At 49.8% G+C, this 25,082-nt stretch overlaps 2 protein-coding genes across 4 annotated transcripts; both read left to right on the top strand.

The window, feature by feature from the left end:
* The first annotated feature begins 15,565 nt into the window (after positions 1 to 15,565).
* Positions 15,566 to 21,358, top strand: LOC136508552 (alpha-(1,4)-fucosyltransferase-like). Of its 3 annotated transcripts, none has more exons than XR_010772028.1 (5): positions 15,566 to 16,269; positions 17,151 to 17,324; positions 17,849 to 18,425; positions 18,514 to 18,564; positions 21,255 to 21,358. XR_010772028.1 is itself a non-coding variant. In XM_066503248.1 (4 exons), exons 1-3 carry the CDS (start codon positions 15,571 to 15,573, stop codon positions 18,416 to 18,418), a joined length of 1,443 nt encoding a protein of 480 aa, XP_066359345.1. In that variant the 5' UTR covers positions 15,567 to 15,570; the 3' UTR covers positions 18,419 to 18,425; positions 18,514 to 20,068. The 3 variants fall into 3 exon arrangements, 1 of the variants encoding a protein (XP_066359345.1); XR_010772027.1 differs by lacking the exon at positions 21,255 to 21,358 and adding an exon at positions 20,077 to 20,186; XM_066503248.1 differs by lacking the exon at positions 21,255 to 21,358 and having other exon boundaries at positions 15,567 to 16,269; positions 18,514 to 20,068.
* A 608-nt stretch (positions 21,359 to 21,966) lies between these two features.
* LOC136509123 (wall-associated receptor kinase 3-like) lies at positions 21,967 to 24,686 on the top strand. The gene is made up of 2 exons (XM_066503929.1): positions 21,967 to 22,020; positions 22,143 to 24,686. The coding sequence occupies exon 2, from the start codon at positions 22,162 to 22,164 to the stop codon at positions 24,370 to 24,372; it is 2,211 nt and encodes a 736-aa protein (XP_066360026.1). The 5' UTR covers positions 21,967 to 22,020; positions 22,143 to 22,161; the 3' UTR covers positions 24,373 to 24,686.
* Positions 24,687 to 25,082: the final 396 nt, after the last annotated feature.

The following is a 25,082-nucleotide window of genomic DNA, read 5'->3' as shown; positions in this document are numbered from 1 at the left end:
GGCCGAGGCGGTGGCCAGTCTCTGACTGCGGGTGGCCAAGGCCTGTTGGGACATGGAGGAGGCCGAGAAGGTGTTTGAGGAACTATCAGCGAGGGTGTAGTAGGATGAGGAGAAGGCCGCCAGAGTCCAAAAGGAGTGGGATGAGCTGCTCTAGAGGGACGTCGAGACCCGCCAGCGGATCCTCGACCTCCTAGCTGATGCAAAGAAGGAGTAGGAGCTCAAGCTAGGAGCTGAGGAGAGGTTCGCAACCCTATAGTATAGGGTGAACCTAGATGCTAAGGTGGTTGCCCAGCTGCGCAAGGACCGAGATGAGCTATGCTAGTCCACGGAGAGGCTCCACTCTGAGCATGGCATGGCACAATAGAGGATCGGCTCCCTCCAGACCAAGCTCGGAACCACAGCAACCCAAAGGTTGGAGGCTGAGAGCATCTCCACCGAGCTGGCCACGGAGCTCATCAAGGCACAGAGGCGCCTTTAGGCAGAGAGCGACGAGCATGATGTCCTATGCACTGCCCTCAGAGTGGTCTACGATGACCTAGAGGTGGCACGGCCAGAGCGGACCAGCTCACTTGCGGCCTGTGCCGTAGATATCATGGCGCGGGTGTGCCAGCTCAAGAGGGAAGCTCTTTGCTTTGGGATCACCCAAGCCTTCGCCATCACCCGCTCTCACTATGCATATAGTATTGACTTGGTGACAATAAGCCTTGACTTCACGCCTGGCTATGAAGCCTATGAGCTAGATGAGATAGAGACGGCAGTGGCTCCTCTCGCGCGGAACCTGACGGATAAAGTTGAAGACATAGTTCTCCCCCAGAGGGGATAGTTAGTCAAATAGTTTGGATGAGCTTTATTGTAACCTGTGAACAAGTGCCGATCCTTATATATCATGAAAACAATTTTGTCATTTTGTTTTGTTTGATTGAATTTGTTTCCTTCCCTTTTTGTATGCGAAAAGAGAAGGCTCACGTATTCAGACCCTTCCGTTCATTAAGACCATAGGGCTCGAGGTGTAAGGGGGGAACTTCGATCATGCCGGTGAGCAAAGACACCATAGCCACCGAGGTGTAGGTGTTTTTGCAGTCCAACTAGACATGATCAATTATTCGTTTCCGCAAACTTTGCCGCTAGGCTTAGCGTGAGAAAGAGGTCTGACGCGGCGACTATTTCAAAAAAGGTGTACCTATACCTTTATCAGCCCCTGAGTGAGATCTGACCCCTTGCTGTTGCTAGGGTCGGATGTCACTGAAAATCGAGGGGAGGATAGCAAAACTTAGGAGAATGCATCTCTTGTATTCACACGTACCCTTCCCCAAGGATCTTAGCTATCATTCTACGAACGTGCATTAGGTCTCCTTGCAAGTCCCTCCTTCCTCGATCCCCCTCACATGGTGGGGATTTGGTCAAGGATTGGCTCATTTTTGTGACTGTCGCCCCGTCCACGATTTCCGCAACTAGAGGGGTTGAGTTTACATTACTTGCCTCGGTGGCTCGAGTGACGTGCTCGGTGAGCTCGCTAACGGGCATGTTCGAATGGAATCTGGTTCGGTCACTTCTGATAGGGTTGGCAAAGCCCTCGTGTGGCATTCTGTTGCTCCTTAACCTGCCTTCCAACAGATTCCCCCTCAATGGGGATTCTACGGGCTCGGCTAGAGGCTAGGATCGGGCGGCTCGAACCCTCGAGCCCTATGGGGTTCGATAGGGGTCAGCCATGATTCATGCATCACCCCATCCTCGATTTCCGCAACCAGAGGGGCTGAGCTAACGACACTTGCCTTGATGGCTCGAGTGTTGTGCTCAGCAAGCTCGCTAACGGGCATGTTCGAGTGGAATTCAGGTCCATCATCCGCTGATGGGGTCGGTAGAGCCCTCATATGGCATTCCACTGGCATTCCACTACTTCTTAACCCGCCTCCTGGTAGATGCCCGAGCCATTCGATGGGCTTGGGTGGCCCGTTGGCCTCTCCTTGATGGAGATTCTGTGGGCTTGGCTCAAGGTTAGAATCAAACGAGAAAGGTCGAGATATCCCTGTCCACTTATGTGCGGGGTCAGGAAAGGCCACTGGGTCTCATCTTGGTTTTTCTCCCCTAGCTCTGTTTGACATGAGGTAGCCTCGAGCCCTTTGTGGGCCAGCCTTTGAACCACGGTCGGTTGCTGCTCATATTGAATGAGACGAATACCGCTTCATGAGGCGATACGAAGCGTTGTGATGCAGCAATCGCATATGCGATGCTTGGATGTTTGAGACAAGTGTATGAATGATTATATAAAGAAATAGTGGGGGTCGGTAATGTCACCTCGATGGCACTAGTGATGGGTTCTGGGAATTCTTACCGGATATATCTATGCGGGGGTCTAGGTCCGACATTCATGACGGAATCGGTGTAACCTGCATGAGCCTCCCATTCTTCTATATCTATCATTCGGTAGTGGTCCTAGCCATTCGATTGATTTGGGTGACCTGATAGCCTCTCCATGATGGAAATTCTATAGGTAGGCCCCTCCAAATCCTTCTGGAGAAGGTGGAGGTTAAGGTTTGGAGTGCAGAGACAAGGACTCTGATCGCACTGGTGGATAAAAAATGCCATAGTGAAAGGTCCTTGTGTGGTTTTGGTAATTGAGTGACAACCTAGGTGGACTAATTGTGTTTATGTGAGATACACAGGTGATTAGTCCATAGGTATATATGTGTGAGCAACATATGCCATGAAGGTGAAAATGGCTTGGAGATGTTGCAAAGCTCACACATGTGATGATGAAGGAGCTTATTGCACATGAGATATGACATTGAGTCATGTGATCAAGGTGAAGAAGATCAAGACAAGACTTGGCTTGATGGACCCGTTGCAAGGGTGAAGGACAAGTCAGAGGCTTTGGAGCGATGGACCGCGTGGCGGTGAAGCTTGAGCAAGACTTGGCGCCGATGGACGAAGGCAACGGGGAAAAGCAAGTGAAGTCAAGATCGATGAACCAATATGATCATGTGATGGTATGAAGTGGATCATATCATTGTTGATCGTGTTGGTGCATGTGTTGCATCGACATTGGAGGAGATGGAATGGAATGCGCAAGGCAAAGGTATAACCTAGGGCATTTCATTTCACCGGTCATAGGTGTGTAGAGAAGTTTATGACCGGGTTTAGGATAGATGGCCATACTATCAAGAGGGGCAAACTTGTTTGCATATCGGTCATCTAGTGCCACTCGAGTGATCTAACTTTGCATCATCACTAGGATTGAGTGGCGTGGCAAGTTGAGTGGCTAATCCTTTGAAAAATGATTGTGAAAATGCTAACACACATACACATAGTGTACACTTGGTGGTGTTGGCACATTTATAAAGGAGATGAAGTTGGAGTTGATGTGGATCAACTTGGCGATGGAACAGAGGTGAGAAGGGTTTGAAACTCCACCGGTAGAGTGTCCACCCATAGAGTGCGGATAGTCTGATGGTACCACTGGCGCCCTATATAGAAAAGACAGGGTCTCATAGAGTGCATCGGACGTTGGTCACGCAGTGTCCGGACGCTGGGGTCCTGCGTCCGGTCAGTGGCAGCAGAGTGTGTGCTGGCATCGGTCTTCGTCTAGACGCTGGCGCTGAAAGTGATCGGACGCTGGCAGGGTGCGTCTGGTCAGGCTGACGTACGGTGATGTAGACAACGAAGAAAAGTTGGAGAAGGACCAGACGCTGATGCTACGTCCGATCGTGACCGATCGGACGCTTCCGATCATGACTGGTACCTTACTAGAAACGACCAGACACTGGGGTTGCTGCATCCAGTCACTTGAGCAGCCGTGTCCAGTCATCACTTGACCGTTGAGATAGGGTGAACAGCGTTTGAAGCCGATGACACATGGCAAGCATCGGGAAACCGAACGCTGAGGTCCTACGTCCGGTCGATCTGACCGGAGCGTCCGGTCAACCCGAAAAATGCCCAGCGAAGGGGTAACGGCTAGTTTAGCCCATGGGGCTATAAATAGAAGGTGGTCTCGACCATGGCTGGTGTTGAGCACCTCGGGGGACTTTGTGTCCATGCTTGTGAGTGCTTGGGAGCCCTCTATCTCACATATGCTTGATAGTGATCATCCGATTGTGTGAGAGAGCGATTCTAGTGCGATTGCATCAAGAGGTTGCATCGAGTGGCATTAGGTGATCGAGTTGCAAGCCAGTGGTGCTTGTTACTCTTAGAGGTTGCCACCTCCTAGATGGTTTGGTGGTGGTCTCCGTCGAAGCCTACAAGAAGCTTGTGCGGTGCTCCGAAGAAGAGCTTTGTGAGGGGCATTGTGCTCACCCTACGGGAGCCACGAAGAGCAACTCTAGTTGAGCATGTCATTGAGCTACCCTCACTTTCAGGGTAGGTTCTTGTGGTGGCCGATGTGCGGGCTTGGCGAGTGATGCCAATTAGCCGCTGAACCACCAAGTGAGCGGTCGACACAACGAGGACTAGCGTGTTGGCAAGCACGTGAACCTCGGGAGAAAAATCACCGTGTTAACTTTATTCTACCCATTGGTTTGCATCCTCGTTACACAAGCTCGTATTTATATTTCATATACATTGTACTTGTGTAGTTGCTCTTGTAATTAGTTAGCTTGTGTAGCTTACTAGTTACCTTCTTGCTTGTGTAGCATAGAAGTAGCTCCCTTGCATGGCTAATTTGGTTTATGTAACCTTGTTAGTCATATTACTTAGTTTATGTAGCTAAGTAATTGCGCTCTCTAATTTGGCATTAGTTGCCTTGTTATTGAGCATTGCTAGTGAGCTTAGGTGGCTTTGTGTTTTTGCTTACTAGCTTGTGTAGGAGTTCCCTTGTTGCTTGAAGTACTAGTGGCAAAAGTTTGTGTGACCTTGCTTCTAGAATTAGTTAGGTAAGCTCTAGCTAGCCCAGCACCTTTGTTGCTTAATTAGTATCTTTGTAAGGTGCTAGAGAACATAAATAAAAGGGGTGTAGTCTTGGCTAGACCGATAGTTTTAATTCCACACTTGTTTCAGTTAGCCGACGCGATTAATTTTAGAAAGGACTATTCACCCCCCTCTAGTCTGTCATCTCGACCTCACACATAGCCACTGGGGCATAGGGTCCTAGTGGCCCGACCAAGCCTACTCAAAGTTTGCACCCACACACCGTGCCTCCAGTTTTTTAAACATAAGGAGGGGCCAGACAAAGAGAATGTCTAGCGAATAGACACCCTCGCCAGCCCTCGAGCAATTCTCGACCCTCTGCCGTTGCTGGGGTCAGAGGCTTGGTAATGAAATTAATATGTAAAGTAAGTAAGTGATGATGCTTATCTTTTGGCAGTGGTCTTGAGTCATCTGATCGACTTGGGCATTGGTTTTACCTTGATGGTAAGAGTGATGGGTTCAGAAAGCCTCCCCCTAGATATGAGCATGATTCTGTCTGCTCCTTATCCACCTCTCGTTAGTGGCCAAGCCATCCGATCGACTCGCATTACCTACCGAGACAAGATTTCCCTACGAAAATAAAGGATGAGAGTGTCCCGCGCAAGAATTTAGTTAGGCAGATAAGCCAAGCGTCGAATTTGTGCAAAATGGACGAGCTCTTTGTTATAGTAAACAACCTTTTAGCTCTTCTCTCTCTTTTTGTGAAAGAGGTTTAGTGCATTCCGACTCTTCCCATAGTTAAGGTCATAAAAGCTCAGAGTGCAGGCGAGCTAATTCTGATTACGCTGGTGAGCAAAGACACCATAGCCGCTGGGGCATAGGTATCCCGCAGTCTGACCAGTTATACTCAGAGCTTGTTCCCATAAACCTAGCTCCTAAGTCCTAACATAAAAAGAGGGGCAGACACAGAAAATGTTTGTAGGATAAATGTACTCATATCAGCTCCCAAGTGAGGCCCGACCCCTTGCCATTGCTGGGGTTGGAAGTCATGAAGGATCGGGGAGTTTTGATAACAAAACTGATAAAGAAAAGTATGCATTTATTAGGGGTAAAAGCGACATAGCTGCTCAATGTTCCAAGCATTGGCGAAGATTTCGCCATCGATGTTCTTGAGCTTGTAGGCGCCTAGATGGAGCACCTCCGTAACTACATACGGTCCCTCCCATGGTGGAGAGAGCTTGTGGTGGTCCTTGTTGCTCTATACAAGGCAGAGGACCAGGTCCCCAACGTTGAAGGCTCGGCCCCACACTCGCCGGTTGTGGTGCCACCATAACGCCTGTTGGTACTTGGCCGAGCGGAGGAGGGCGATGTCACGCGCTTCGTCTAGCTAGTCCATGGTGTCCTCATGGGATGCCTCGGCTCCCTGTTCGTCATATGCCCTGATCCTTGGTGCTCCATAGTCGAGGTCGGTTAGGAGGACGGCCTTGGAACCGTAGACCATGAAGAAGGGCGTGTAGCCGGTGGCTTGACTAGGGGCTGTCCTCAGGCTCCAAAGTACTGAAGGAAGTTCGGTGACCCAGCGTGCACCGAATTTGTTCAACCGGTTGAAGATCTTAGGCTTGAGGCCCTGTAGGACCATGTCATTTGCGCATTCTCCCTGCTCGTTCGTCCAGGGGTGCGCTACATAGGCCCAGTCGATGTGGATGTGATGTTCATCACAAAATCAAAGGAATTTCTTTCTAGTGAATTGTGTGTTGTTGTCCATGATGATGGAGTTTGGGACTCCAAAGCGATGGATGATGTCGAGGAAGAATAGTACGGCCTACTCGGATTTGATCGTGGAAATCGGTTGAGCTTCTATCCACTTTGTAAACTTGTCTATGGTGACAAGCAAGTGGGTGTAGCCCCCGGGTGCCTTTTTGAGTGGTCCAACTAGATCGAGTCCCCAGACTACGAACGACTAGGTGATGGGGATCATCTGGAGTGCTTGGGCTGATAGGTGATTCGGCCGAGCATAGTACTACCATCCTTCGCAGGTGCGTATGATTTGCTCGGCATCGGCTACCACGGTAGACTAGTAGAGGCCCTATCGCAATGCATTTCTAACCAAGGTTCTAGGCATGGCATGGTGACCATAGACCCCACCGTGGATATCACTCAGCAAATGCTTCCCCTATTCGAAGGGGATGCGGTGCTGCATGATCCTAGTGTGGCTTTGCTTGTAGAGTTTGCCCTCCACAAGAACAAAGGACTTGGTGCGATGTGCAAGCCATTGAGCCTCCATCCTGTCCATTGGTAGTGTGTCATGGAGGAGGTATTTGAGGTAGAGCATCCTCCAGTCAACCAGAGGGTCGAGCTCTATCGATGGGTCCTCTTCGAGCTCCATGACTTCAAGACCAGATGTAGCCGACGGTTGGTCAGCCCCTGGGTTGAGATTAGACGGACTATCACCGCCTTGTTCTAACCCCTCATAGCGAACCGAGGGCTTGTGCTAGTCGCTAGCGAAGACACCCATTGGTACCGGCTCTCGGCTAGATGCTGCTTTTGCAAGCGCGTCGGTTGCCTCGTTGAGGCGTTAGGGGATATGATTGAGCTTGAGGCCATCGAACTTGTTCTTCAACCGACAGACTTCTCGGTAGTATGCGGCCATGTTAGCGTCGTGGTAGCTTGACTCCTTCATGACTTGGTTGACAACCAGCTAGGAATCTCCTTGAACGTCGAGGCGTCGGATGCCCAATTCGACGGCAATGCATAAGCCGTTGATGAGCGCCTCATATTCTTTTACGTTGTTGGAGGAGGGGAAATGGAGATGGACCATGTACCTCATGCGTATCACAAGGGATGACACGAAGACCAGCCCCGCGTTGGCGCCCTTCTTCATTAGTGATCCGTTGAAGTACATCGTCTAGTACTTTTGATCGACGACCGCTGGTGGCATTTGGACCTCGGTCCATTCCACGATGAAATCAGCCAACACCTAGGACTTGATGGCCGTTCGGGAGGCATACGTAATGCCTTGACCCATCAGCTCGAGTGCCCATTTCACGGTCCTTCTCGTGGCATCCTGGTTTTGGACGACTTCGCTGAGGGGAAGGACGTCACGACTATCACCGGATGTGACTCAAAGTAGTGGTGTAACTTCCTCTTGGGGATGAGGACGGCATACAGAAGCTTCTGGATTTAGGGGTAGGACCTTGCTGATGAAGTACATAGGGCACTGTACTTTGAGGGCGTGCCCCTCTTCTTCCCGCTCCACTACTAGCACGACGTTGACCACTTGCGTGGTGGCCACAATGTAGAGTAGGAGGGGTTCTCCATCGGTAGGAGGAACTAAGATTGGGGCCTTTGTCAGAAGCTGCTTGACCATGTCAAGTGCCTCCTAGGCCTCAGATGTCCATTCGAAGTGGTCGGCCTTCTTCAGAAGTCGATAAAGGGGGAGACCTCGTTCGCTGAGGAGTGAGATGAAGAGGCTGAGTGCGGCAAGGCACCCTATAACTCACTGTACTCCCTTTATGTTCTGAATCAGGCCCATCCTAGTGATGGCTGAGATTTTCTCTAGGTTGGCCTCGATGCCACACTCGGAAATGATGAAACCAAGCCATATGCCCCTCGGAACCCCGAAGACACACTTCTCAGGATTGAGTTTGATGCCATTTGCTTGGAGTTTTGCAAATGTCTGCTCAAGATCGGCTATGAGGTGGTCAGCTTATTTGGACTTGACCACGATGTTGTCAACGTAGGCCTCAATGGTCCGTCCGATGAGGTCCCCAAAACATTTGAGCATACAATGCTGGTATGTGGCCCCAGCATTCTTTAGACCGAACGTCATTGTGACGTAGCAAAATGATCCAAAGGGGGTGATAAAAGATATTGCGAGCTGGTCGAACTCTTTCATCGTGATTTAATGGTACTCGGAGTATGCATCAAGGAAGCAGATGGTTTCGCACCCCGAGGTGGAGTCAACTATTTGGTCTATGCACGGTAAAGGAAATAGATCCTTTAGGCATGCTTTTGTTGAGACCTATGTAGTCAACACACATCCTCCATTTCCCACTCTTCTTTCATATAAGAACGGGATTGGCTAACCACTCTAGGTGATACACTTCCTTGATCAATCCGACCACCAGAAGCTTTGCGATCTCCTCGCCGATGGTCCTATGTTTCCCCTCATCGAAGCGACATAGGCGTTGTTTCGCCAGCTTGGAGCCTAGATGGACCTTCAAGGCATGCTCGGTGACTTTCCTTGGAATGCCTGGCATATCCAAGGGTTTCCACGCAAAGATGTCTCTATTGGCGTGAAGGAAGCCGACGAGCATGCTTTCCTATTCAGAGGAAAGCATGGTACCAATGCGCACCGTTTTGCCCTCGGTGCTCTCAGGGTCTAAGAGGACCTCCTTAGAGCCCTCCACTAGCTCGAAGGACCCGGTCGACCGGTTAGGGTCGGGTGCTTCTTCGATGACCTCCTTCCTGAGAGCCACGAGCTCTGTAGAGGCGACGATTGCTATGGCATGATCGCAGCACTCAACCTCGCACTCGTAGGCGCGCTGAAAGGAGGTGCCAATGGTGATGATCCCGCCTGTGCCCGTCATCTTTAATTTGAGGTAGGTGTAGTTGGGGACGGCCATGAACTTCGCATAGCATGGTCGCCCTAGGATGGCGTGGTATGTTTCAGGGAACCCAACCACTTCAAAGGTGAGGGTCTCCGTCCTATAGTTGGATAGACCCCCAAAGGTGATGGGTAGATCGAGCTGTCCAAGTGGCAAGGCCTGCTTTCTAGGCACGACACCATGGAAAGACGCTCCGGTCGGCCGGATGCGCGCTCGGTCGATGCCCATGGTGTCAAGCATCTCGACGTATAGGATGTTGAGACCGCTGCCCCCATCCATCAGTACCTTGGTGAGGTGCTTCGTACCGATGATCGGGTCAACCACGAGCAGATATCTCCCTGGTTGTGGGACGCTCGCCGGGTGGTCGGTCCGGTCGAAGGTTATGGCGAATTCTAACCACTGGAGGAAGGCAGGTGTGGCCAGTTTAGTCGCATGGACCTCATGGTGTGCGATCTTCTCGTGATGCTTGGAGTCATAGGCCTCCAATCCTCCAAAGATCATGAGGCAGCCATTCGATGTTGGAAAGTCATCGTCCTTCTCCTCAGCATTGTCCGTGGTGGGGTTAGGGTCCTTTACGCGCTCCCCTTTGTTAGAGCCTCTGGACAAGAACCGCCGTATGAGGCTACAGTACTTGTACAGATGCTTGACTGGGAAAGCATGGTTTGGGCATGGCCCCTCAAGTAGTTTTTCAAAATGGTTCGGAGTGCCCTCCATGGGCTTCTGGCCACCCCTTCGGTCAGCGGCAGCCACGAGTGAGCCCCCGCACCGTTGCTTCTTGTTCTTCTTTATGGCGGGGCGATTGGAGGTGCCTTCACCGGCGTCCTCGTCTCGCCTCACCTTGACATTGAGGTGAATGAAGATGGCTCCGACCGCTTCTTCGCTCGAGGCATGGCTAGTGGCAATGTCTAGGAGTTCTTTGGTGGTTCATGGGCCCTTATGTCCTAGCTTGTGAACCATAGACTCACAGGTGGTCCCAGATAGGAAAGCTCCTATAACGTCGGCGTCGGTGACATTAGGGAGCTCGTTGCATTGCCGAGAGAAGCACCGGATGTACCCATGGAGGGTTTCTCTGGCCTTCTGTCGATAGTTCTTGAGGTCCCATGGGTTTCTAGGGTGCTTGTATGTGCCCTAGAAGTTTCCTATGAAGATCTCCTTCAGGTCCGCCCAACTTTGGATTATGTTGGATGAAAGGTGTTCCAACCAGGTTCTTGCCGAATCGGCCAAGAATAATAGAAGGTTGTGGATAATGAAGTCATTATTGTCCGCACCACCGGCTTAGCAAGCAAGCCGATAGTCTTCGAGCCATAGTCCAGGGTTTGTTTCCTAAAGTACTTCGGGATATTGGTTGGTGGTCGGTACCTTGGTGGGAAGGCAGCGTTGAGGATGTGTCGGCCGAAGGCCTGAGGCCCTGGTAGGCTAGGGCTCAGGCTTCGGTCCTCGCCGCTATCGTAGTGTTCGCCACGACAAGGGGTGATAGCCATGTCTAGCTCCCTCTCTCGGGTCATAGTAGGCGCGTCTGCGGGCGTCGTGGGTGTTACGCGTGTCACGGTTGCGGTCGAGACGTTGACGCACCAGGACTGTGGTGTGCTGCCTACTTCCTTATGGTTCCTGGTGGACCGACACGTCCCTACCAGGACGCTCTGAGGGCGTGCGCTGGCTAGCATTGAGCTCGCATCACCAAGACAATGAGCTTTTGGCCTGCTGCGCCGCCGCATGCTCGAGCAACGTGTGAATCTCGTGGTGGTCCTAATGATCCTCGGGCATCGCGGCCTCTGGAAGGCCATGGAGCAAGGCCGCCACAGTGGTAATGTTTTGGCTCACCCAGGCAAAGTGAGGGAGGGCTTCATCGTCGACGATGATCCTCCGGTTCATGTCGTGGGACATGGCGCGGGCGCAACCACCGTCTCCGCGGTGCTTGTTCTCCTGATCGAGCTCCACGCATTCCTGCTCGAGCTGGAGTCACGTTTCCTCGATCTCTCGGTGTCAGGCTTTTAGCTGCTCCACCGATATGCATGGCGGGGTCACTGTCTTCCTCATGGCCTCATCGTTGAGGTCATTTGTTGGGGTAGCCTCCCCCTCATGGATGCTTTCAACATGCCCCTCGGGGGTACCTGTCATGAAGCATTCGTGAGAGGGGTGATGGCTTCCCCTACTGGAGTCAGAGCCAGAGGGCGACTCTGGGTTCTCTGCCTGGAGGTCGTGGAGAGATTCCACAGCGTGTTCGATCATCCCCACGAATTCATCGTTTGTGGGAGGTGGGACCATGCATTGTGCCATAAGGTGGCTAACGGTCACTGCGGTGTTGCAAAGACCGAACGAAAGCACTGTCAGGGCGCTCTGTATGAGGCATTTTGGAGAGAGGGGTTCCCCTCTGGTGAGCCATGCCATGACGTTGGCGTCAGAGAAGGTGAGGTAGCGTGGGTCCTCCCTAGATGGCTAGGGTCCCAGAAAGACGCCGAGCTGGCGCCCAAGCCTCCCATAGTCGAGGCCAATGAAGGGGAGAGGTTGGATGGCGGCGTGAGCCAATGCCAACTCTCCTCCCACCATGATGATGAAGTCTAGGTCCCCGAAGCACACGTGTGTGCCTAGAACCCAGCTGATACCGTGGCTAACCATTCGTGGCCTAATGTTAATGTCGGAATGCGCAAAGGACCCCTACCTGGCGCGCTAATTGTCGGTATTTCGAGTAAACATCAACAAGTAAATTTGTGTTATTGCGCGTCTGACCCAGATGGTGTGCTAAATGGACACAAAGTTTATACTAGTTCGGGCAGATGTCTCTACGTCTAGTTCATGGCTGCTGCTCATGTTATTAGCACCAAAAAGTTTGTAGTAGGGGTTATAATTGGGCGAGAGAGGGAAAAGGTCCCAAGTCTCTGATGAAAAGGTCCAATGGGTGCTGAGAGCTTGGTCGCTGCTCAGCTATGTGTGATATGATGCGTGGTGTGTTGAATCAATCAGTCCCCTTAATGGGGTGCCCTACCTTCCCTTTTATAGACCAAGGGGAAGCAGGGATTACAGATAGGAGAGAGAAGAAAAACCTGAGACCACGGGGGTCCTTCAAAGATGTCGAGTCTTCCTTTTCCTCTGAGCGAGTCCCGCTGACACGGTAGACGGTGCCAGGGATAGCTCTATGCTGGGTGCATGTCTGCTGATCCTGATAGGGCCACGCTGGGCGTCTGTCCACTCATGATGCCATGTTCTTGCTTTATTAGCAAGTGGTCACGTACCATCCTGTCCCGGCGAGCGGCGTGACGGACCAGGGTGCTGATCCGCGACCCTACGAGGAGCAGACGGCGTAGTGACCGTTCGTCCATTACTGTAGATGATGTGAGTTTCCTTTTAAACCATAGTAGTTGTCGTATGCTTCCGTCGGACATCGAGCGAGGCGGAGCCAGTCCTCAGACGTCGAACGAGGCGGAGCCAGCCCCCGGACGTCGGGCGAGGTGGAGGCTGCCCTTAGACGTCAGGCGAGGCGGAGCCAGTCCTCGGCGTTCAGCTTGAGGCGGGGCCCATGGTCTCAGTGGACGGACGAGGAGTGACCCGGCAAGCGGTGTAGTAGCGCTCTTGATCACGCGGATGAATCAATGCTGACGGTCATTAGCTCCTCCTCTTCGGGTACCCTAATATTGATCCCCGACATAACAAAATTTTAATAACCCTAGTCCATCCAACTAATTTTTAGCCAAGACTTCAACTAGTTGGTCAACCTTAACTAATAAGCTATTCTTTTAGCTTCAAATATTAGCCAGGTCTACTAATCAAAACATATATTTAGGGCTTATTTGGATGCACATGTATCCACTTCAAATCCTTAATACATATGTGCTAGAGTGTGTAGGTGGAGGTTAAACTAAATTCCAATGTAACCCACTTCAACATATACATGTGCATCAAAACAAGATCTTAGTGTTTGTATTACATCCAAGCTAATTGCTAGAATTTATGGAAGAGTGGCTTTAAAAATTGTTATCTTAGAGCTAACATGATGTCATATAATCATAGGATTGAAAATTTGAAGCAAGCACGATTAAAGGGTCTGTTTGGTTTGTGACCAAAACTTGTCACACCAAAAACCAATCATGTCACAAATTTTTCGGCAGTTGTTTGGTTCTTTGCCATAAATCTGGTACACCACACTTTCTTAGCACATTGTTCATGTTATAGAATCATCTTTGTGCAAACTTTACCACAAGTGTATCTTCAATTTTGCTGGCTACATGTTTTGTGGTGGCCACAATTTGCTAAGATTAGAAGCGGCAAACCACGACATCATTGCATCAACCAAACAGGCTTTAGCTTCTATATTTGGTTCATTGCTAAACTATAGGACGACTTGGACGCCCTTGTTTCGGCAGACGTTTGGCTGGCTGCTGGAGTCTTGCGATACCACCGCCAGAACTTGTCAAAGGGCCCCACAGTTCATTTTTTCGCACTACAGCACGCCAAGAGTGTAGTTGGCGGGCGGACGACTCGTCGCCCTCACCTGCGGCCTGCGGCCTATGGCGACGTCCAAACTGACCCCGAACAAAATAAACAAAAGGTTAAACGATTGCGTACGACACTTTTTTCATTCAAGTTCAAGATGACTTTTTTTTTTGAAGGAAAAAGTTCAAGAGGACTTCATCACACCTGCAGTGCATTGTACTCTTTCAGGGAAGGGGCGTCCCCCAGCATTGTGCACAAAACACGTGTAAAGCTAGACTTCACATTCCACAACTAATGTTAAAGACTATCCTTTTATGGCTCTCCTTTTTGTGGTGGAATTTGCATTACAAACTTTAAAACTATTATGCCCCTCACTTTTATATATAAAAAACTTGCAATCCCAAGACATTAAGGAGCCAGAATTTTTATTAGCTAGGGAGAATTTAACTCTATACACAAACCACAGAAACACAGAATCACCCTAGGGCGATGCAGAACAGCAAACAAGCATGCTTGCTCACCGGTTTGTAGAGGCTCCACTAAATAAATAGTAATTTTAGCACTATTTATGGTGATTATAGCTTTAGCTTAGCAAGACCGGACCCTCATATTTGCTTTGTCAAGCTCCGACTCTGCCAATTTGTACCTAGTGTTCATTGGGTCGCTCTTGCCCCTGTATATCCTCCTTCCATTAGCCATTCTTGCGCCACCGATTGCTGCTCCTAGCCCTCCTACTCCGCCTCCATGCGCTTAGGCCGCCGGCCGCCACTCCTACTCCATGCGTTTGTGTCGCCGGCCGCCACTCCTACTCCATGCGCTCTTGCCCTCATCACTACACCATGCCCCATGTGTCATCTTTGGCGCGTCGGCAGCTCTGCTAGGATTATTGAGAAGCGGGGCACTGGCAGCCGAATGAATTGGACACAAATTTGGGAATGATTTTCATTAGCTGTTTGATACCTTTCACATATGGTTGTTGGGTGGCCCAACGCAACATCTGGCCTAGGCGCCCAGCCGACAACACACGCTATCTTCTCGCGCTCGCTTGTTCTCATCTTCAAGCCATGGTGGTTGACGCTCGGCTTAGGTGCATTTGAGTTCATTCTATCTTTGATAAGAAACAACTAGATTTTTTTTTCTCCTTTTTTTAGTTGTAGGGGTGGGGGCAGTGCCGGAGGCTCCCACGTGAGTGGGTCTGGGAAAGAAAAAACACGAGACAAGTCTTCCACCTGCAAAATCTACGAAGAGTCTGCTTCGAGCCCACGACCTGCTGACTCAGTGAGACAACTCTCACCACTGCATCAGGCCTGCCCTTCTATATAATAAATATTTAGTACAAGAAAAACCTTCTGTTTCAAACGTTTCAAATTATAAGACGTTCTTACTTTTCTAAGATACACCGCTTACTTAAAAAAGATTTACAACGACTACAATTTAACGGAGATCGATTTGGTAATTCAATGTTAATTAGGTTTTGTTAAACACCATGTAAGCCACGGAGTAAGTGCCATGTCATGTTTGTTTGGCACTTTGGCTGGTTGCAAACTCTGTCTAGAAGAAATGACAAATGGACGCGAAAACCTGTACCGTACGTATACATCTTTAATTAGTCGCCATGGATTATTTTTATATCGGAATTCGGAAAGTCAAAGTCCGAGAAGAATAGTCAGTTCTTGAAATTAAAAGAAGAAGAAGAATGGTCCCCTTCTTCCGACTCCCCTCCTCCGTGTTCCGACCGATCGACTCCGTCCCACTGCCAGCCTCTCCTCTCCCCTCTCTCCGAGATCTCGCGGTGGAAGCACCTCGCTCGAAGGGTCGCGAAGTGGGGATGCTCTTCCGGAAGCGCATCAACTACGTGGCCCCGATGCTCGCGTCCGCCGCCATCCTGCTGCTCCTCCTCTCGGGCTACTTCGAGCTCCCGTCCATCTCCTCCACCTCGCTCTCCACCCCGGCTCCGCTCCTCGCGGCGCGCTTCCCCACCGCGCTCGACTCCGTCGGCTCCCGCGACCGGGACCCCTTCACCTCCCTCCTCGAGGCCTTCGCCTCCTGGGACGCCGCCGTCGGCTGCCCCCGCATCCGCGCCAAGCTCGCCGCCGCCGCCGGGCTGGGGCTGGGCCTGCCGCCGCCGGGCGCCGGCGCTAACGACACCGCGGTGGACCCTGCGGCGGCGGCCGTCACCGGCGGCGCCGCGTGGCGGGGGGCGGCCGCCGGTAGGTGCGAGGACCTGGCGTCGCGCCACGTCGGCGTGCTCGTCAAGGGGTGGACGTGGGTCCCCGACGCGCTCGACGGCGTCTACACCTGCCGGTGCGGGGTCAGCTGCGTCTGGAGCAAGTCTGCCGCCGCCGTCGATCGCCCCGATGCGCTGCTCTTTGAGGGCGCCACGCCGCCGCCGCAGGTACCGGAGTTCTTTCCCTATTTTCTTGTCCTGGCAATATGAGAATATATCATTTGTTATGTTGTTGAAATGAGGCGTCAGCTGCGAGCTGGCTCTTTGCGACGAACTGATAGCCGGTAGATTTGGGGTACCTCAACACTTAGACAGATCGAATTGGTTATGAATTCAGATCCTTGTGCAGTAATGCAGTAATGCTTGTGTGGTGGAATCAGAGAATTGGTATACCAAAAAAAAAAAATGATGAAAAAGTGGGTGGGTTGGGGGAGCATTTCTGTTTGGTGAATGAGGTAGGAGTATCTACCGAACGTGGATGGTACCTTCATTCAACTTTTTCAAAATGTTGGTTAGGTTACAAAATGTTTTCGAAATGTCATGTGTATGCTTGATAATACTATTCAGCAATTTTTTTTTGGAGCGGATATTAGGTTTCTTGTTGAAATGAGGGATGCATTCTTTATCCAAGTTCTCCTAAAGAACACTGAAGAAATTGCTTCCCATTGCCTCGGTTCATTAATGAAAAATTCAGAAGTCTGATTGTTAGTTGGGTCCTGTAACCTGTCTGTATAAAAATTCTGCATTGGGAGGTTACTGTACTGTACATTGATTGCCTCCTTTTCCAATTGCACCTTACTTTGACTACTAGTGCTGAATGTTCTGTCAGTTAATTTGGCTGTTCTGATTGGTGATTTGATTTTGGTAGCTAAGCATTTGGTTAGTGGCATAGCTACGGCTTTGCAAACTTTGCCAGCTTTCATTGGACTTACCTACGAATCAAATACTTTCCTTCTTTTGAATAATAATGTTTTTTACTTCATTGTATTCTCGATTGATATTCTCTATATCCATTCTCACTTTCAAGTGTTCTGTAATATGTTTTGCAGAGAATGAAAGGTCTGCCTCTTCGTGTTTATCTGGATCTGGAGGCTAGTAGGAAGCCAACTGGTTTTGAGGACATTTTTATCGGTTACCATGCCAATGATGACTTGCAAGTAACATATGCTGGAAAATCATTTCACACCAGCCGTAGTTACCATATATCAACTGAAAAGAGAAATGTAAGTGTAAAATCTCAAATTATAAATTCCATAGCATAATATTATCAAGGCAACATTTTGCATGCCTGATCAATTAGATGATCTGTGCACTACCTAACTCCAACTATGTTTCTCTTAACATGAGTATGGCACATGATTCTATCATTCTATGGTTGCTTTCCGTCATTATTTGGAACAGAATTGATACAAAATGTAAAAGCCTGGCAGGATATTCTTACATGGCATACATAGTTTTAATTTATTCTTACCAGAGTGATCACAAGATAGGGAAATGCTTTGAGGGCAACTCAAGTTGTACTCAAATGGTTCTGCATGTAAAGAAGAGTGGTCACGTGCCATGATTAACAGTCCACAACATCAAACCTTTTCATTTGTGTATAATTTATGTTTGTGCTTTTAGAGATGAATTTGCGCATATCTTCTGCCCATATCGATGTTACGGTTTCAGCTATAGTAAGTTCTGCTGTAGTAATACTCACTTGTGCTGTTTTAACCTTAACTGCTGATTTCCTGTCTGGTACCAGGATGCACTTATTTACTGGTCATCTTCAAGGTGTCTTCCTCATAGAGATAAGCTTGCAAAAGACTTCCTCTCATTGGTGCCTCACCATTCCTTTGGAAGATGTTTGAACAATGTTGGTGGTCCTGACATGGCATTATCCATGTATCCAGTTTGTTCCACCAATGATAATGGCACACCACACTGGTGGGATCACCTGCATTGTGCGATGTCACATTACAAGTTTGTTCTTGCAATTGAGAACACCAAGACCGAAAGTTATGTGACCGAGAAGTTGTTCTATGCTTTGGAGGCTGGGTCAGTGCCAATATACTTTGGGGCACCCAATGTTTGGGATTTTGTTCCTCCTAATTCTATCATAGATGCCTCCAAATTCAGCTCACTCAAAGAACTGGCATCATATTTAAAAATGCTGGCAAATGACCCTGTAGCCTATGCTGAATACCATGCCTGGAGGCGTTGTGGTATATTGGGCAACTTTGGCAGGGCACGTGAGATGAGCCTCGACACACTGCCTTGTCGACTCTGTGAAGTAGTTAGTAAGAGAGGTGGTAAGAGCGCAGATGCATTGTGATTGATCGGTCAGTGTCCTGACTCCTGTCTTAGACCCTCGACTTGTACTTTACTGCTAACACTGTCTGATATAACCTTTTCTTTTCTTGATTCTAGGTGATTTTGTATGGCTTATATACCTTGATCCGGACATAATAGATGTAAATGGTATGTCGAAGAGCTCATGGTATTCAGTTCAGAAAAAAGTGCCTACTGCTTTTCATGTGGAGATCAAACACTCACATTGTCGAAAGAAATAGCGCAGTTATTTCTTTATTACTTTTTGACACCATCTCTCTTTTATCTTTTGAATTTAGAGGTGTGTACAGTTTTGGACTAGAGAGTTCATGTTTTTAAGTAGAAGAAAAGCATACAAATGGACTTTCCTGTTGTTGGTAACCATAAAACCATCTGTCATACATTAATACACATCCCTGAGGAAAATAATGGGTACAAAGAAATGATGCTATCTCAAAATTCTAGATGTTTCCCGTCCTATTGCATGTGTGAGCTCTGCACTTAAATTTGTGTAGATACCATGGCTGTCTATTTGTTCTTTGTAAGCTTTATTGCATTTTGCATAAGCACCATAACTATTAGTCAATTAGGTAACATGAAGTCTGGAATCTGGAGTTCTGGACATGCAAATTGTAGCAGTGTGAACCCCTTGTCAAACACTTAGGGCCCGTTTGGTTCCTTCCATTTGGGTTGAATTGGAATCTACTTCATGAACTAGGCTATTTGGCTTAGAATTTGATATTCCACCACTTTCCAATTTTGAAGTACAGACCTGTATCGAATTTATAGAGGGTAAAAAATGGAAAGAGAGATGGTAAGAAACGGAAAGTGAAATTCATCGACCCCTGTCACCCTATCACCTTTACTCTCTCTCGCGAGACTGGACACAAGAAAACTCAAAACAGGGTATCCTCACTGCTACCATCAAGCTTTCACAGGCGGCAACACTTCAATTAACATCTGAAATGGAATGTGATTCTTGATTCTTAAAGTAAAATTTGATTCCATGGAAACAAACAGGCCATTACAAGAATCTCCCATGTTATGACCGAAGCTTGAAACTAAAATATGGTCTGGGTCCTGTCTAGCTCAGCCACCTATTGTGTCTGGTTCTAGAGCAATCTTTAAAAAAATTGAAGGATGATATGCGCTACTCTAAACCTTACTGGACTGTTTAACTAAAATAGAATCTGTGTATATAACTACTCTCTCCGTTTTAAATTGTAAGTCGTTTTAGTTTTGTCATAAGTCAAACTTGTCTAACTTTGATAAAAACTTGGTCAAAGTTAGACAAGCTTGACTTAGGACAAAGTTGATTGTCTTGTTTCACTATGGCAAAGGGAAACAACATAGACAGAAGAGAAGTTCAGCATTAAAACATCGAGAGATTTTGATATTTGACACCCAATTTGTGAGACTTTCAAGATTTGACGTCACATTGACATGTGGGTCGCTCACGAATTGGATGTCAGTTCCGAAGCCTCCAAATCGTTGCATTCATTGTGTTGGATGATATGGCATCTTCTATTTCTATCTTTCTTTTACGTGCTTTGCAGTGATTATTCTTAATCTCCAAAAATATTCATACCATGTGTTGTATATTGAACTGTCATTCAAAGTAGATTGCTGGAAGAATGGTGATTGAAGCTGCTATCTTTTCAGCTTGATAGGCCTTCTCTGTTAGTGTTCCATATGGGAACACTTCCCATCTTTGGTCTACAATGTCGTGCTGGCAGTAACTAGATGTGAGGTTTAATATTTGTCGAACATGATACCCAGCTTCTGCAACTAAAATTTTAGCATCATTCAAGCTTCAGCTGGTCGATGGTAAGTCAGGAGCAGCAGGGGGAATATGGATCAAGCGCCTGCAACATGACCTGTGTTGTGTGCCTGCTGGTGCGTGGTTGGTGTTGTAATGAGTTGTTGAATGCTGAATCATGTAATTGCTCTGCTTGTTATCTCATAGTTTCAGCTAATCCTCTCTACCTGTTGCCCTGCTCACTGGCTAGATGCACACAGACAGGGCCAGGTGAAGATGATTGCACACCTTCAGGTATGGTGAGAAGTTGATAGGGTCTTGTTCATTGCTTGTTTAGAATAATAATAGTAGAACAGATGATGAATTGATGTCTTTGAATTGTGTTGTGTTGCCGATGAATCTTTTTACCCAGATTGCAAATTGTCGAAATAATATGTTAACATCTTTCTCTCCGGATGATTTTTAGCTTGTTCGCTTGTTGGTTTTAGTCAGCCCAAATTAGCTAGCCAACAGTATTTTTCTCTTACAATAAACTGGCTCAGAAACCAACCAGCGAACATCATAGAAATGTAGAATAATGCGTAGAATAATGCAGTAGTACCGTGGTAAGCTGCGGTGCGATGCCATTTTCTGGACTGAAAGTGGAAACAGAGGGAGTGTGTGAGTCACTGGTGCCAATGATTGATTGGACGGCTTGCCTTGTCTGCCTAAAACCTGACCGTTTCGTGAAAGACTGACCTCTTCCAGTTCGGTCAAGCCGATCACATGTGCCGGTTGGTGCATCATTTTCTTTTCCTCTGGCCTTAGCCGCCGTGCGACTGCCGGCGCTCGCTACCTGAGCTTGACCTCGTATATACTACTGGTTCGGAAAAAAAAGACGACGATTAGGATTTGATCCCACCGCCTAAGTAAAAAACAAGAGTTATTGCCAAAATAAACAACACTAACAAATAGAAAAATATTAAAAAAACATAATTAAAAACTCAACGCATGAACTAAAAAGCAAAAGGCAAAGTCCACAGTAACAATAATTACTGTCCCCTGACAAAGCAAGACTGTTTTTGTGTTGGTGTACGTGTAGGCTAGAAGCATACGGCATCAGGTATACAAACTACAAAATGGAATGGAATGGAATGTCATTGAGAATTTGAGATGGCGTGTAAATTTGTATGTCAGAGCATACTTCAAAGGTGACGCTGCCGTTCGAACAGTTAAAGGTCAAATAATGGCACTATGGCAGAAGGTGAGAAGATCCGAGACTGACGCGTGGCGTGCTATGAATGGCACGGATGAAGTCGGTGGGCAAATCCAACGTACACAAATTCGTGTGACTCAGACAAAACAAGGGCCAGTTTGGATGCCAAAATTTTTGGCAAAATGCTACTGTAGCGTTTTCGTTGTTATTTGGCAATTAGTGTTCAATCATAGTCTAATTAAGCTTAAAAGATTCGTCTCGTGGATTTCGTCTAAACTGTGTAATTAGTTTTATTTTTTATTTATATTTAATGCTTCATGCATGCGTCCAAAGATTCGATGTGATGGGGAATCTTGAAAAATTTGGCGTTTTGGGATGCAACTAAACAGACCCCAAATCACACGCCCTATTCACTTGGCTTATAAGCCGTACTTTTTCAACCAACAAACAGTATTTTTCTCTCGTAACAAATCAGTCATTCTCGGCCAGCCAAACCAACAGGACATTTAGCTTTTCTGTAATAAAATAGTACAGTGGAAGAGCATGGCCGCATGAGACACGATGCCAAGTACAATGATTGACTCGACGGCCGGCCAAAGACACTGCTGCTTCAAGGTCAAGTCAATCGTCCAGGCAACGACGTGGCTCGTAGGTTAGTGCAACATAATTTGGCCTGGCCTAGGACTAGGAGTAGATGCCGCCGTGTAATCGCCGGCGTTTTCATTGCCGTGGCTTGACCTCTTTCATTGCCGTTGCCGACCAATCAATCCACAGGAGACTGAGAGCTGCAGGAATGGAGGTGTACGCAGTCGGAGTGTTGAGGCTGCTACCATGGCTGGCACTGGCAGCAGTGCTTCTGCCACCTCCACCTGCGGCGTCGCAGCAGCCGGCGGCGAGGGGATGCCGTCAGCAGTGCGGCAACGTGACCGTTCCTTACCCGTTCGGCATCGGCGCGGGCTGCCACCGCGGCTCGACCACGGGGGGCTTCCGGCTCCAGTGCGACGCCGCCGCCAGCGGCCGCGGACGCCCGCCGCGGCTCACCGTGGCCGGCTACGGCCACGAGATCGCGGCCATCTCGCTGGCGACGGCCGAGGCCACCGTGCTCCTCAACGCGAGCCGCGCGTGCTACGACCGCCCGGGGGACCCCGACGGTCGCGTCGTCAGCCTGCGTGAGCACCCCATGGCGCTCAACGGCAGCGCGTTCCTCTTCTCGTCGATGAAGAGCAAGTTCGTGTCCATCGGCTGCCCCGGCCTCGCCTACTTCAACGACGGCGACGGGTACTACGTCACGGGGTGCATGTCCGTGTGCCGGCCCTCGGAGCGCGCGCTGCCGGGGTCGTGCCGCGGCGACGACGGCTGCTGCCAGAGCAACATCCCACTCGGGCTCAACTCCTACCACCCCTACCTCGGCAGCTTCGGCCGGCGCCGCCGCGGCGGCGGCCGGGGGAGAGAGCAGGAGGCGACGTTCCTGGCCAACTCCACCGCTTGCTCCTACGCGTTCATGGTGGACGCGATGTGGTTCTGGCTCGCCGGCTCGCACTTCAACCGCACCGGCGACTTCGCCGTGTCCGTCGTCCTGGACTGGGCCATCAGGGACGCCCCGAGCTGCGCCGCCGCGGCGCGGGACGGCGACACGTACGCGTGCCGCAGCGCGCACAGCGTCTGCCTCGACTCCAGCAACGGCCCTGGGTACGTCTGCAACTGCACCGGCGGGTACCAGGGCAACCCGTACGTGGCCGACGGCTGCACGGACGTCGACGAGTGCCGGCACGGGGACGAGTTCCCATGCTACGGCGTGTGCGTCAACACGCCGGGCAGCTTCCTCTGCACGTGCCCCAAGGGATCCAGTGGGAACGCCACTCTACAGGGCGGCTGCCGCCGAGACGACGACAACAGATTCGGTTTGCCACTGAAAATCGTCACGGGTGTCAGCGCGGGCGTGTTGCTGCTGCTGCTGGCGAGCTTCTCGTCGCACCTGTGGGTTCAGAAGCGGCGTCTGCTCCACGCGAAGCAGCGGTTCTTCGAGCAGAACGGCGGCGTCCTCCTGCAGCAGCAGCTGGGCTCGTTGGCCAGCTCCGGCGTGGCGTTCAGGATCTTCTCCGAGGAGGAGATCGGCCGGGCCACCAACGGCTTCGAGGAGGCGCGGGTCCTCGGCCGCGGAGGGCAAGGCGTGGTGTACAAGGGCGTCCTCGCCGACGGCTCCGCCGTGGCCGTGAAGAAGTCGAGGGTCGTCGACGCGAAGCAGGTGAAGGAGTTCGCCAGGGAGATGCTGATCCTCTCCCAGATCAACCACCGGAACGTGGTCAAGCTGCTCGGCTGCTGCCTCGAGGTCGAGGTGCCCATGCTGGTCTATGAGTACGTCCCCAACGGCAGCCTCCACGGCTACATCCACGGCGGCGGCGAGGCCAAGGTGCAGCTGCCACCCGGCGCGCGCCTCCGCATCGCGGCCGAGTCCGCGGACGCGCTCGCGTACATGCACTCGTCGGCGTCGCCGCCGATCCTCCACCGCGACGTCAAGTCTGCAAACATCCTCCTCGACGGCGGCCTCGCGGCGAAGGTGTCCGACTTCGGCGCGTCGAGGCTGGCCCCGGCGGGCGAGGCGGCGGTGGCCACGCTGGTCCAGGGCACCCTCGGGTACCTGGACCCGGAGTACCTGCTGACGAGCCAGCTCACCAGCAAGAGCGACGTGTACAGCTTCGCGGTGGTCGTGCTGGAGCTCCTCACAGGGAGGAAGGCGTTCGTCCCGGTGGAGGACGAGGACGAGGAAGAGGAGGGCGGCCTCGCGTTCTGCTTCATCACGGCGGCGCAGGCGGGACGGCACCGGGAGATCATGGACCAGCAGGTCGTGAAGGAGGTCGGAGCGGAGGTGCTGGACGAGGCCACGGAGCTGCTGATGCGCTGCCTCAGCATGGTCGCCGATGAGAGGCCAACCATGAAGGAGGTCGCCGACAAACTCCATAGGATCAGATGCCTCGCTTGCAGCTGCAACGGTACGCAAAATTAAGAGTGACTCGGAGTACCGGAACCGCTATCAGATTAATGAGAAAGTAAACTGGCACATGTCCTTCTGATCTCAACCATTAGATATGCATCGTGGTATATATGCAGAGCAGAAGAAAGGCAGATTAATTACTGGATTTTCTATCTAATAACGTAGGATGGAGCAATTCAAAGAGAAAATCGTAGGATGAAGCAATTCGAAAAGAAAAACTTTGGATGGAGCATGTATTTTACCTAGTTAACACAAGATGGAGGAGTTTTTGATGCTGAAATGCAATGAAATTACTTGCCAGTGGAGCCTATTTAAATGGCAGTGTAGCCTATCTAAAATTCCAGAAACGTGGTTGGTACACGCAAGCACCGATAGTAGGGAGGTATGCAAAACCTCACTAAGCCTAAATCTAAAGTAAGTGTTATGTGTGGTGTAATGTAGCCTAATCACTTCACAAAGCATAAAGCTACACTACTACGGAACTAATATTCATTGTCGGTCTATTTGTGCCGGTTGTATCGGAACCGTCAGTGAGTATCACTGCTGGGCAGTGGTAGTTGTCTTGAAAAAAAAACATAACTTTTCATATGAGATGGGATTAAGATAATTTGATATTAAAATTGTATATTTTAAAGAGATCAAAAACTTTGTAGTTGGCAACTTTTAATTTGAGATGATTACAAGTCCAAATATTTAGTGTAAGTTCTCATATCAGATTTGAC

The sequence above is a fragment of the Miscanthus floridulus genome, chromosome 15 (assembly GCF_019320115.1).
Source record: "Miscanthus floridulus cultivar M001 chromosome 15, ASM1932011v1, whole genome shotgun sequence".
NCBI lineage: Eukaryota > Viridiplantae > Streptophyta > Magnoliopsida > Poales > Poaceae > Miscanthus > Miscanthus floridulus.
This window is presented reverse-complemented; position numbering and strand designations above follow the sequence as displayed.

What these genes read in the sequence shown, in the direction of transcription:
- LOC136508552 (XM_066503248.1), top strand. Translation starts at nt 15,571, where the DNA reads ATGGTCCCCTTCTTCCGACTCCCCTCCTCCGTGTTCCGACCGATCGAC. An exon ending in GCGCCACGCCGCCGCCGCAG is followed by an intron (nt 16,270 to 17,150) that starts GTACCGGAGTTC and finishes TATGTTTTGCAG; the next exon opens with AGAATGAAAGGTCTGCCTCT. An exon ending in TATCAACTGAAAAGAGAAAT is followed by an intron (nt 17,325 to 17,848) that starts GTAAGTGTAAAA and finishes GTCTGGTACCAG; the next exon opens with GATGCACTTATTTACTGGTC.
- LOC136509123 (XM_066503929.1), top strand. Translation starts at nt 22,162, where the DNA reads ATGGAGGTGTACGCAGTCGGAGTGTTGAGGCTGCTACCATGGCTGGCA.